This window comes from Mixophyes fleayi, chromosome 6, assembly GCF_038048845.1.
Source record: "Mixophyes fleayi isolate aMixFle1 chromosome 6, aMixFle1.hap1, whole genome shotgun sequence".
Lineage (NCBI taxonomy): Eukaryota > Metazoa > Chordata > Amphibia > Anura > Limnodynastidae > Mixophyes > Mixophyes fleayi.
In genome coordinates this window covers 35296139-35309176 of record NC_134407.1, presented here as the reverse complement: position 1 = coordinate 35309176, position 13038 = coordinate 35296139, and the positions used below count along the sequence as shown (strand labels likewise).

The 13038-nt window shown below is 34.8% G+C and overlaps 1 protein-coding gene across 3 annotated transcripts in view; it reads right to left on the bottom strand.

The window, feature by feature from the left end:
- The window catches only part of TLX1 (T cell leukemia homeobox 1), a 111457-nt gene extending 99970 nt beyond the window's left edge, over window positions 1–11487 (bottom strand). Inside the window, exons 1-2 of one of the 3 annotated variants that reach the window (XM_075216268.1) lie at window positions 10782–11487; window positions 8482–8719 (exon numbers count right to left, since the gene is read on the bottom strand). In XM_075216268.1, coding sequence (XP_075072369.1) covers window positions 8482–8719; window positions 10782–11256 — 713 coding nt within the window. In that variant the 5' untranslated portion in view covers window positions 11257–11487. The remainder of the gene's footprint in view (window positions 1–8481; window positions 8720–10781) is intronic. The other 2 variants (XM_075216269.1, XM_075216267.1) reach the window with 2 other exon arrangements.
- Window positions 11488–13038: the final 1551 nt, after the last annotated feature.

Here is a 13038-nt window from a genome sequence, read left to right as displayed (position 1 = left end):
ATGTTCTGGATTCTAATAAAGCTAAACGCCTTGACATGAACACAACTCTTTGCAATAGTGCATCTGCTGAGCATAAAACGTAAGTTGCCTTATATACAAGAGCTACGAGTAACATTAAGGGGCATATTCAATTGTTGGCGTTATAGTCAAAATTCTCATGGCGCGTGCACTATTACCGTCATTACGGTAATAGTGCACGTAAATACTGGTATTACGGTACTTTTCTCGCTGGATTTCAGCTCGCGGCTCAGGGAGATGGGAGCTGAAATCCAGCTTTCTATTACCGTAATACCGGTAATAGTTTTTCCACGGCGGAAACCGCGGACAATTGAATATGCCCCTTATACTTCTATATACAACTGTTGCAGAACAAATGGATACATCAGATAAGATCCTATTCATAAAGAAATCTATTTTATTTGCAGCTAAGATATGCAGTCTTTTAACTCATTAGCCTTTTAGAGCCAAAAATGGCTCATGACAATTGCTTACACTCAGCTACATAAGGAGGGGAGATAAAATGTCAAATAGTTTCTTTTCTATCCCTGTTTACTAGTCGATAGTACACAATAGTTTTGCAAAATGAGAATTAAGGACTGGCATTAACTGCCATTGGTTCCCACTGTCTGGGGCCAAATTAAATTCGGATGCATTATTCTAGTAATAACGCGGCCTGCGCACTATTACCGGTAGTCCGTAAAAGTGCGCAGTATTACCGTTAGTACTTTAATTTTAACGCTGATTTTTGCTGGCACTTCTCGGGCCGCGAGTAAAAATCCGAGTTAAAATGACTGTTTTAAAGGTAATAGGACTAACTCCGCGTTAATCCTAGACTAACGTGGCCAAATTGAATCTGCCCCTCTGAGTCCCAACTCATCCATAGGATAATAATGCAATGCCCTCCTCAGTTTCTTCAGGCGCAGAGCAACACTCACAAAATAAGGTTGTTATCTAGAATTGGACAAAGATTTGAAGATTTGGTGAATTGTTAGCTCTTATAACACAGAAACCAGGGCAACTGTAAAGTAGAGTGCATATAAGAGAAAAATATGCACTCAATCAATATAAAACTAAAGATATCACAATTGTGACCGTTACTATATACAATGCACAATCATAATATATTATCCACAGGTGCTGGATGTGTGTGAATCACTGTGCTTTTCAAAACAGAATCCTGTTGCATCCATATTCCACATCTACAATGAGTCAGTTTTAAAAGTTTTAAACTGACTGTTCATGTGAATAATTGCATTATGAATGAATTGCCAATGATAGTATATAAGTTTAAAGTATTTAAATGAATTGAACAGGTATTATTGCTACACTTTTAGAAGAGGTTTATACAATTTAGAAAAGATTAAAAAAAAACAAATCAATGACTTCAAAACCAAATCAATGCCGTTTCCATGAATAAGTAATCAATCATTCAAATAGCTGACACAAGTTTTCACATGAACAGTGAATTTAAAACTTAAGGCTATTGTTTTCCTTCAATTTAAGGAATGAATAGAGATCCAGAATACGCACAAATAACCACATACAACATTATTTAGAATAAGGACGAAGGGAAAAAAAGAGCAAATGTGCACTTTGGCAAAACCATGTTGCACTCCAGAGGGTCAAATAGATTTAGAGTTGGGAGGGGCGTGTCTTATCTCAACTCTAAATTGCAGTGTAAAAATAAACTAGTTTTTTTAAAGTTAAATAAATGATAAAAATATAAAGAAATTGTGTTACTGTCTTTTTATTCCCTCAGATCTTCTTAAACTTCATGAATGTCTGCTGACTCTATCTTCAACCTTTTATCATTTATTTTTTAACAGACCAGGCAAAATTGATGTAGAACACAGATTAATCTTTTGAATTGTACATGCAACTCAGGCAACTTTTACTAATTGCCTGTTTTTTTATATCTGTAGCTTCCTTTTGTGCCTTTTACCCTCTTAGTAATTACATCAAACGTTCATTTATTTTGTTTCCCTAAGATACAACAGAAAGTTTTTTCTGGATCTATTTGAAAATAGTGCAGAAAGCACAACAGAGCTGTGTCGTATCCAAGGGCAATAAAATAAACATATCTGTCCGATGATGTAAATACATGGCTGACAAGCATAACAGGGAGCTACAAAGATTATGTATAGTATTTAGTAAATGCTGCAGGAGAACGCATTAAGTCAATAAATGAATGTTGTTCAAAAGTGGAAATCTAATTGCCAGGAAAAATGAGGTCTCTCTAACGTTACACAGCCTTGGAAAGTATTAAGTAGATATGGTTTGAACAAGCAAAGCTCATGGGGGCTGATGCAGAGTTGATCGTAATCGTGTCCCAGATCGATGGCGAAATTTGTGTTCATTACAAAAGCAACAATTGCAGCAATATGCAAAGCAGCAACTACTTTCCCAGTCAGTAAGATATATGCCTGCTGTACACCAGTCACACGTCACATAGACTTCTCTACCACTTGGGCCCATGTTTTTAACCATTTATTCTGTTTGCAACCACTTTAACTTCACTAATACAGCAGCATTTTCATGCACTAGAAGAACACACAAAATCATTATATATGCCCGAACAACAAATAAATCACCAATCAGCATAAGCGGAACATTCGCAAAGAGACAATCACAAGTGGTTGGCTAGTGCAGGGAACCGTCATCATCATCATTATCTGCTATATGCACTGCCCCTGAACACCCGCAATTACATATTTACTGTATGTGTTTGTACAAGTCTGTATCTGTGTGAAATTGCACAAACACGTCTGTAAGGTACTCGGCCAACGTTAGAACGTCCTTATCGCATCTATCCAGAAACGTGCAGGCGTTAGTGGCAGAATTAGGCAAGACTACATAGGAATATATGGGTACGCCAACTTTTTTGAGCATGCGCAGAGCGGTCACCCAAGATACGCTGCGCAAACTGGAGTAGTACTCACATCAGGCCAATAATATTTACTTTATAGTACATGATAACTGATGTAAAACTGGGACTTTTCATTATTGTCATAAAAACATTTATGTGCATAAAACACATTCCCATATACATTCTCCCCAGGTAAGAGAGGCAGAATCTTTGATTCTGCTATCTTTTCCACAGCGTGTATATCTTGATAACATAGGGCCTGATTCTGACTTAGGAACAAAGCAAAAAAAAAGGAGTAAGTTTGCTCCTGGACAAACTATGTCACAATGCAAGGAGAGAACATTAATTGAATTTTTTGCACAAAAGCAAAATACAGCAAACACATGCTGGACAGCTTTATTTTTATACTAAAATTTAAAGTTGAACTAGGACATACCATATCCCAATTACAAATCTATTCCCACATTTTAATATTACCTCCCCCTCCAATGCAACATAGTTTGTCAATGTGCAAATTTGCTCCTTTTTATTTTGCATTGCCCCTAACTCAGCATCAAGACCATTGTGTTTTATTCCTGCAATAGTGTTGAAAACCATCGTTCAACATTTGCCCACCTTAATGAACCTGTGGCTCTCCAGTTGGAGGAGCATGCTTAGATTTGTAGTTCCACAACAGCTGGAGAGCCGCAGGTTGGTTCCTGCCTATGACATAGCCACTGTTCAAGCAACAATTAGAATATGTTATGCCTAGGTATAGATAGACTAAAACATTATACTGAGTGGTATATTCAGAGGGGTGCATCCTACTTACTAATATATCACTATTTTTCTTATCCACCTTGTTTATTTACCCACTTTCGCTATCCTACCTAGTCTATACATATATATATATATATATATATATATATATATATATATATATATATATATATATTGTCTCCCCGGTCACAATATTTAAAATCACAGTATTTTGGTCCAGATACTGTATGGATATTTAATCTTCTATAACGAATGAGCAGATCTGCCTATAGGTATCACACCACACAGAGAGATCACTTGCTAGCATTCCACGAGCATTGCAGACTAATCACTCAGCGAAAGTGAAATCAGCCTGTAGATATTACATGGATTATCCCAGCTGAGATCGATTTTATGTCATAGCTGTGCTCAGTTAAAATGTACCTACAAAGAAACGACTGTAGGAACAAGGAGGATTTCTTTGAAAAGACGTGAAGTCTACGCTTTGTCCTTCATGTAGCTAGAGACGTGGAATTAGTTATAAATTGTACCAGGGGTATAGAGGGACTGAGCTCTCTTGATTTGTAAAATTGATATTATGCAGAACTCAGATATCATCAAATATAATTACTCACTGACTAGCTGTGTACAGTCATTCTGGCTAATACTGTATCCAAACCGGAACTACTATGTAAGCGTTTTAAAATCAGCATGTTTAATTTCATAAAGAAAATAGTCTGCTATCACTAGCAGCTACTGTATATTTTCTTTCACTCTCTTATAAGCACTGGGAAAAATCAAAGCTAATTCTATGGTACATGCCTTTGTTCAATGTTTTTGGTATATTACACCACTAGTTATTATCATAAAATGTTTCCAGTTATCAACGTCAGTTTTTCCTAGATAGAAATACGTAAATTATAGTTATATATGGTATTTAAGTCCATCACATAGTTTGTTACAAATATATCAAAATAATGATTTGAACAATTATTTGTTTATCTTTCACATATGATATGAGCTGATATGGGGAGGCGTTATAAAACGACGAAGCCATTGTCACACGATTTATTATTCATTTAAATAAGGTCAATATATGTATCGTAAAGTTTTACAAATAATTCAATACAGAAAGCAGAACTGGGACGCAATGGCATAAACTTAACCAAATACAGTGTACAGCAGTGTCGAGCCCATATAGTGTAGCTGAGTGGGGGGTTAATGTTTCAGGATTATGGATTGGAGGGCCCAGGCACAGTGACACTCCATTAGAAGACAGTTTGAAGAGTCTATTGAGAGAAAGATTATTGGAATTCTCCACGAATGGCAGATGGCACCAGAGGGGAGCGCGGTGTGTGATAACTTTATCCTGATGATATAGAAGATAAAGCTGTTTGCTATATGGATTTTTCCATAGGGGATTTGCTGTGCAACAGGCTATTGAGACGGGTCATATCTATGATATAAGATCAGTCAATGTCCAGGTAAGTCACAGACAGTATCCTCAATCCTTCTATAATGTACGGTCATCAGATTGCTGCGATGCAAGACTTGTAAACACATCGTCCACACTGACCACAACAAACCACCAAAATACAAAAACAAATAGATCATCCACAACCTAACTGGAAGTAACATTACAGTCTGTCTAAAAATGATTTCCCGTGTGACTGCGTCTGCATCAAGAGCTGCGATTATTATTCCGGTGATATTCACTTTTTTTTTTTTTTTTCTGTGTATTAGACTGGGGTATCTGTAAACAGTTATTACATTTCCCCAAATAGGACTATGTGGTGGTGGTGGTGGTGAACATCTTTTTAAATAGGACACGATTTCACGATTTTCTCTTTATCAATGTAATATTAACATTTAACCATTAGCAATATATTTAAACGTCAGTCTGGATTATTTTGCATAAATATAAATGTGTATATATATATATATATATATATACAGAGAGAGATAGAGAGAGAGAGAGAGAGAGAGAGAGAGAGAGAGAGAGAGAGAGAGAAATATATATGGATATGAATATATTTATACATATATATATATATATATGTATATATATATATATATATATATATATATATATACATATATATGATTTCGGCGCGAAGCATGACCCAAGGTTACAAAATAAATTCCATTAAATTTGCATAAAACGTCCTAAATTTCACAAGGTCTTATCAAACCGACATTATGCAAATATGGAAAAGTCTCAAAGTTAAATCAGTGATGTAAGTAGTAATTATATAATATGACAGATTGTGAGTTAAGTTCAAACTATACAAAGTTTACGCCGGAACCATAAACCCAGTGTTCTAAATACTTTACAAGCATTTCTTTATATCAAAGACCATTATGATTTACCAACACTTTGTTATAGAAAGATACAATAAAATCACAACATGAAATCAGTGGGAGCCATTAAAAGATGGGGTTTCAGGATTAGTAGTAAGAGGCTCACACTCCTGTATAGCCCATTGCAATTATAGGGCTCACCTTTATTGCACAATATTTTATATTTTGCTTAAACACAGTTATTATTGTTTAGCTATTGGGGAATTACAATTCCCTGTTAAAGCTAGCTAAGGGAACCTGTAGCATCCGCGTGGCAGAAAGTTCTGTGACTTGTAGTTCTGTGACATTTGTGATACACAGACTGCTTATCACTGAGATCAAAGTAGGCAATCTTTATTTTATAAGCCACTTTCCTCCTCAGTGTCCTTCTGACTGTAAACCGAAATATCACTCTGCCTATACTATATACAAATAAACAGTTACTCACAATCACAGCCATGTAACAAACAAAAGCAATACACTTGCTATATTACTGATCACCGAATACACACCGTAACAGGGTATAAACTGTAATATTCTGCAGGCTTAGGGCACTCGGGGGTTTAATTAACTCTTATAATCATGTTGGTAATTATGAACCCATAGAAAAGCCATTTAATTGGACAAATTAATTGTAGCTCCATCTGAACACAAAACACCCACATGCGCCAAACTAATTGGGTTTTTGAGGCAGATGTAATATTTCTGGTAATATCTATAAATAGGCTATAATCAACTAATGTAACTAAAAAAAACAACAACAACTAAATGATCGACACCTGCAATGCGAGTTTTTCTTTTGCTGGATACTTGAGATTAATACATAAATTCTAGGACATTTAAATATCAACCAAGTAATGATGTCATCTAGCTGAACATTCCCTTACATAATTTAACCCCTGCATGCAAAAGTCATTGAGGACCTCGTGGCAGTAAAGTAATGCCGAAAATAAACCTTACTTCACCCTTTGGAAATTCGTTAAAACAACCTCAAAATATCGCAAAGAGTGTGAGAGAAGTAGCTTCAAGTCCCCACACGCTTCTTGTGTTACAAATGTCTCTGCTTGTTAACCCTTTTTTACCTAGATAGCTCGTGGCTATAGGTATGGTACATTACTGACCATGCATTCATATTGTTGTTACATGCATTTTTTAAATGTCATAACAGAATTCTGTATCGTTCTTTATTAATTTAAGGTCATGCTACAAAGTTGTGCAAGAATAGATTCTAAATATTACACTAATGATGAAGAGTAAACATTGTGCAATCAATAGAATCGCATTCCTATGGGTGACTTATTGTCAAGAATGTTATAATATATGACCAAGCACATCCCCATAACAATGTAGAAAAGAAAATGACATTTGGTGGTATTTTAATTGTATTTTTAAGAACTTTATATAATAATTTAGCTTGTGGCTATTAAGATGTTAGAAAATGAATCTTTGCTTAACTATGCCAAAACCATTGAACCAAAATAGGTAATATAATGTACAGGAACATATCGATCAATAAACATTAATTTGCTGCTGTAGGTGGTAGATAGTCAGTGATAGCTGACAATAGGTACATGCTAGTAAATAAAATCAGCTTATTAAAGCGGTTTATTCTGTAGATCTCCGAATTTAAAATCCAAACAACAGTGGAAAAAAAACAGGACCCCGTCTGGATATGTAAATTGAAAACTTCACTCTCAACTTCCATTTACATTTTAAGCTAAGATCTACAATGATCAGCACTTTTATACATTGTCTTATCGTTTTATTATTGTGAAGTGTAATCTACCGCAATAAGAGGTGCCAGAACGCACCTTTATTTTCATATACCTATGTTGACCATTGATACTTTGCATTAATTATGTGACTACGCAAGGTTTTCGAAGACCTCCACAAATATATAGGGGACCTGTAGATCTGTATAATAGTCACTATGCGCTGACAGTATTCTCTGAATTATCTCTAGCACAGTCCTTATTGCACAGTTGGTAGATTATAACTAGTTGGTAAATGCATATGTCCTCTATGACTGTGTCACTGATTTTCTACCCATGAAGCAGAACGTAAACAAATAGGCCTCATAATTAAAATAATTAAAAATAAATAAATTCTAAAAAACTAATATGCACTTTTTTTTTGCAAATACACAAATGTGCAAATTCAAAATACTTACGGTAAGGTTAATGCGCAATTGTAGTTCAATTAATAATAGGCACCTTGTAAGCTTAGTTGCATAGTGAACCAAGTAATGCACGCTATGAAAAATACTGTAACACATTATTTGACTGTATATACAGCTTGTAGTTGCTATGCTGCATATATATTACACTCACTGTAGCATAGCATAGTATGTAACTTGTTCTGCTACACGTAAATTACAAACACAATTACATAGTATCTATTATATATTAGGTGTTCCGTTTCAGTAAGACATCTTCCTTCCAGTGCTTGTAGGCAATGGTAAACTGAAGGCGCTATGATTGCAATGTTACACAGAGCTGAGTCAGGGTTATAATATATTGGATGAGGGGGTATCTTACCTCCACTTAGTTCTCCTATTCTGAAACCAGGTTTTCACCTGAGCATCTGTCATTTTAAGTGCTTTGGCGAGGGCTGCCCTCTCGGCGGACGCCAGGTATTTCTGCCGGTGGAACCTCTTCTCCAGCTCGCAGATCTGCAGCCTGGTGAACGAGGTGCGGGGCTTCTTCTTCTTGGGGGGCGTCCTGTTCTGGTACGGGTGACCTATACGGCGTGTTACAGTGAAGGGTGAGAGGGCCACTAGAGTGGGAGACAGACGGCAAAAGCAGGCAGCAAAATCAGCAGGTTTAACAGCATGGCACAGACACAGAGCAGTGCATGGCAGCTCTATATAATACAAGGTATATAATACAAGGTATACAGGAGGGCACACAGCCCAGAACTTTATACATGCACAGCTGAGATTATCCCTGTAGCTTCAACAATGTCGTCCCCTCTCTATCAGCTATTGTTGTAAAAACAGTATAATGAGGAAAGAGTTAATGAGTATATATATATATATATATATATATATATATATATATATATATATATATGGAGTTATATTATTATTACATTACACAACATTATATAATTTAATATAATTTAATGTAAATTCATAGAATTGTTTGTAGATAACCGTGTTTCAGGCCCAATAAAAATGGCTGACTATACACACATTTTATTGATGGAGACTTTGCAAAATTAAATAAAAATGTCACGATCTATGTCGCAGATAAGGTAACAGTATAAATGTACAATTTATTACATACATTACAAATATTTGCATTACTATTATGTTTATTGACTGTGTCATTTGGCTTTGAAAATATAAAAATGCTTAGCGTTATTCATGATAATTCTAAACATTTCCTTCAAACTAAGGTGATATTGAACAGCAGCCTAATACAAATGTATTTTTAGAATAAGTGAAAATATGATAATCCAATCGTGTGGCTCTACTAGTATTCAGATTATTAGATATTGCCAGGGTTTCTGGATATGTTTGTGCATATTAATATAGTAAAACAAGAGAAAGGGTAATAACGGCAATAATAATTTATTATATTTATAATAGATAAATATAATAGAGAAATCGTTAGATGGATAATAAGAGAAATAAATATGAGATAGGTATTGTAATTATCTAACTCATATCTATCATCTATTTTAACAAATATGTATATAATAATAAGCAGTAAATATATATATATATATATATATATATATATATATATATATATATATATATATATATATATATATATATATATATATATATATAATATAATCCCATAGATTGTAAGCTTGCGAGCAGGGCCTTCTCACCTCTTTGTCTGTTTTACCCAGTTTGTTTATTAGTTTATTACGTTTGTCCCCAATTGTAAAGCGCTACGGAATATGTTGGCGCTATATAAATAACTGATGATGATGATGATGATGATATATATATATATAGTCTCTGCAACTTCGTGTCACTGTGATTTAAAAAATGTGGAAGTAGGACTAAGTAAACATTTTTTCTTAAATATTTCTGCCTAACTAACATAGAAACAAGTTCGACTTTGCTCCAGATTCTAATCCATCATTATATCACACACTAGGCCCGTATTAGATAGGTATCTTGTACAAATGGAGTAAATTCTTATCATTACTAAAACTCACTAATGGTAACGATACATTCACACATGTTGAACTTCCATTTTACGATTATAAGTACTCTGATCTTTTGAGTACTTTATTATTCATTTGCCAATTGCCGAGTTCCACAAACTAAGTGGCTCTTACAGAAAATAATGTAGATCTGCACTTACTGGAAATTCCGTAACAACACTATAAGTCCTGACAGTTACTATAGAAATGTAATTTTAGCAACGTGGTCTTATAACTTCTGAATTGTCATCATGTAGTTATTTTATTTATTGTCAAGTATTTTCTAATACTCTAAAGTGGTAAACCTTGCAATTTACACATCGTATAATTATTGGTAATCATTGTTTATTTACTATCCAATAATATTATTAATATCCAATAATGTCCCCTAATAAAATAATATCTAGTAGGGGCAGGTTTAGTTAAGGCCTAGATTAAATGATCTCTTCTTTAGCAACACACAATAACATAGATTTTGCAGAATTGACAATAGTGAAGCAACGAGAGGATAGTTGTTGCCCTGAATATTAAAATGTCATATATGAAACCTCCATACCCTCTCATTCTATATACAATATATTATACAAGGTATACAGACGAGGTTGGCATATAATGGGCCGGGGGCAGTTATAAGAAGGACAGATACCAAGCAGAGGTACTGTGCACCTACCTGTGAATCTGTCCTTAGTGTATCTCCTATTACTCTCCATCCAGGGGAACGTTAACCCTGTGAGGTTGTTCATATTATTCATTGCCCCAACACTGGGCACAGTTGGCATTCCAGTGGAAATAGGCTGATGCATGCTGCTAGTCAAAGGTCTATGGGCTGGAACCCTAATTACCCCAGCAGAATTGAGGTTGTTACCATTCATATTCATCCCCATGTTCATATTGTAAGAGCCTGTCAAGGAAGCCATGCTGCAGGCACTGTTGTTGTATCCACCGCTGCTGTTATTGCTGTAGTTGCCGGTCATAGTATTGTAGGCGCTGCTGACGATACATCCCAATCCATAATCTGAATCCTGGAGCCTGGAACTGGAAATCATACAACTCCCCTGATCTGAACTGTTCAAAATCTGATCAATCCCAAAGCTGATAGGTTCTGCATGGCTCTGATGGAGGTGATGAGCCCCTATGTGATCCATGCTTTTCTGAAATCCTTCCCACACAATGGTGGAGCTCCAGCTCAAAGCTGTAATCAGTTAAGAGATAAAAAAAAATGCTGCTTGGTCTCGCTTCAATTGTTTCCAATTCCTGAGGCAGGATAAAAAGAGTAAAGGAAGACCTAAAGTGGATGGTGCTTTTTGCATTTGGTTAGTGAACGCTGTGCAAACTGTGACATCAATCACACAGCCAGGAGGCCTGAGAGAGTGGGAGCCAGGACTCTTCCGCTCTCAACGCTCATTGGCTGCAAGCTGACAACATGCACTTGAATGACAGCCTGAGAAAGGAGTTTCCTTCACAGCCAAACCCAGAAGCGTCCATGTGCCAGTACATAGCCCTAGAAAGTCAAGTCAAACAATCATGTTAGAGGACAGTCTGCAGATAGCAGATACAGCTCTCTGTTCCCTCCATGAGACAATCACACATGACAGTGGTGTTAGATAACTAGTAGCATACAAACATCCTAATAACATTACTATGTTAAATTAATACAGTAATTATATTTATATAATCTATATCACATCTATCTATCTATCTATCTATCTACATATCCATCTCAAATATATCTATCTATCTATCTATCTATCTATCTATCTATCTATCTCATCGCTATCTATCTATCTATCTATCTCTCTATCTCATATCTATCTATCTAACTATCTATCTATATATCTTATCTCTATCTATCTATCTCTCTATCTCATATCTATCTATCTATCTATCTATCTATCTCTCTATCTCATATCTATCTATCTATCTATCTATCTATCTATCTCAAGTCTATCTATCTATCTGTCTATCTATCTATCTATCTATCTATCTATGTATCTATTTATTTATTCATCTATCTATCTATCTATCTATCTATCTATCTATCTATCTATCTATCTATCTATCTACATATCCATCTCAAATATATATATCTATAACTATCTACCTATCTATCTATATATCTATCCATCTCAAATCTATCTATGTATGTATCTATCTATCTATCTATCTATCTATCTATCTATCTATCTCATATCTATCTATCTATCTATCTATCTATCTATCTCTCTATCTCATATCTATCTATCTATCTATCTATCTATCTATCTATCTATCTATCTCAAGTCTATCTATCTATCTATCTATCTATCTATCTATCTATCTATCTATCTATGTCATATATATCTATCTCATATCTTTCTATCTATCTATCTATCTATCTATCTATCTATCTATCTATCTATCTATGTCATATATATCCATCGCAAATCTATCTATCTATCTATCTATCTATCTCATGTCTTTCTATCTATCTATCTATCTATCTATCTATCTATCTATCTATCTATCTATCATATATCTATCTGAGACACACATATTTTTAATATTGACAGTCATTATTTGTCGGTGTTCCGGTATGTGCTTTTTATTGTTTCGAATTATTTGTTATGTTTCATTATTTTTCACAATTATTTTTTTTTTTTGTATCTGAAATAAATATTATAACAGTAACAGACAACTTTTGAAGGAAAAGGTATATATTAAAAAGCATATACAGCGTTTTCATTACTTACATTTATCCCGCTCACAGGGGAAGTGTGATCTGGAGAAATAATTGGGGGTCCTGAGATCATGTTGCCACTTCAAAATTGTATAAATTGATAAGCTGTTATCACTGTAATTTGCTTTACTGAAGGCAATACATCTTCCACACACAATTTATGTCAATTACTTTTCAATTGTGTCATTAAGGATTGAGTAATGATCCATGG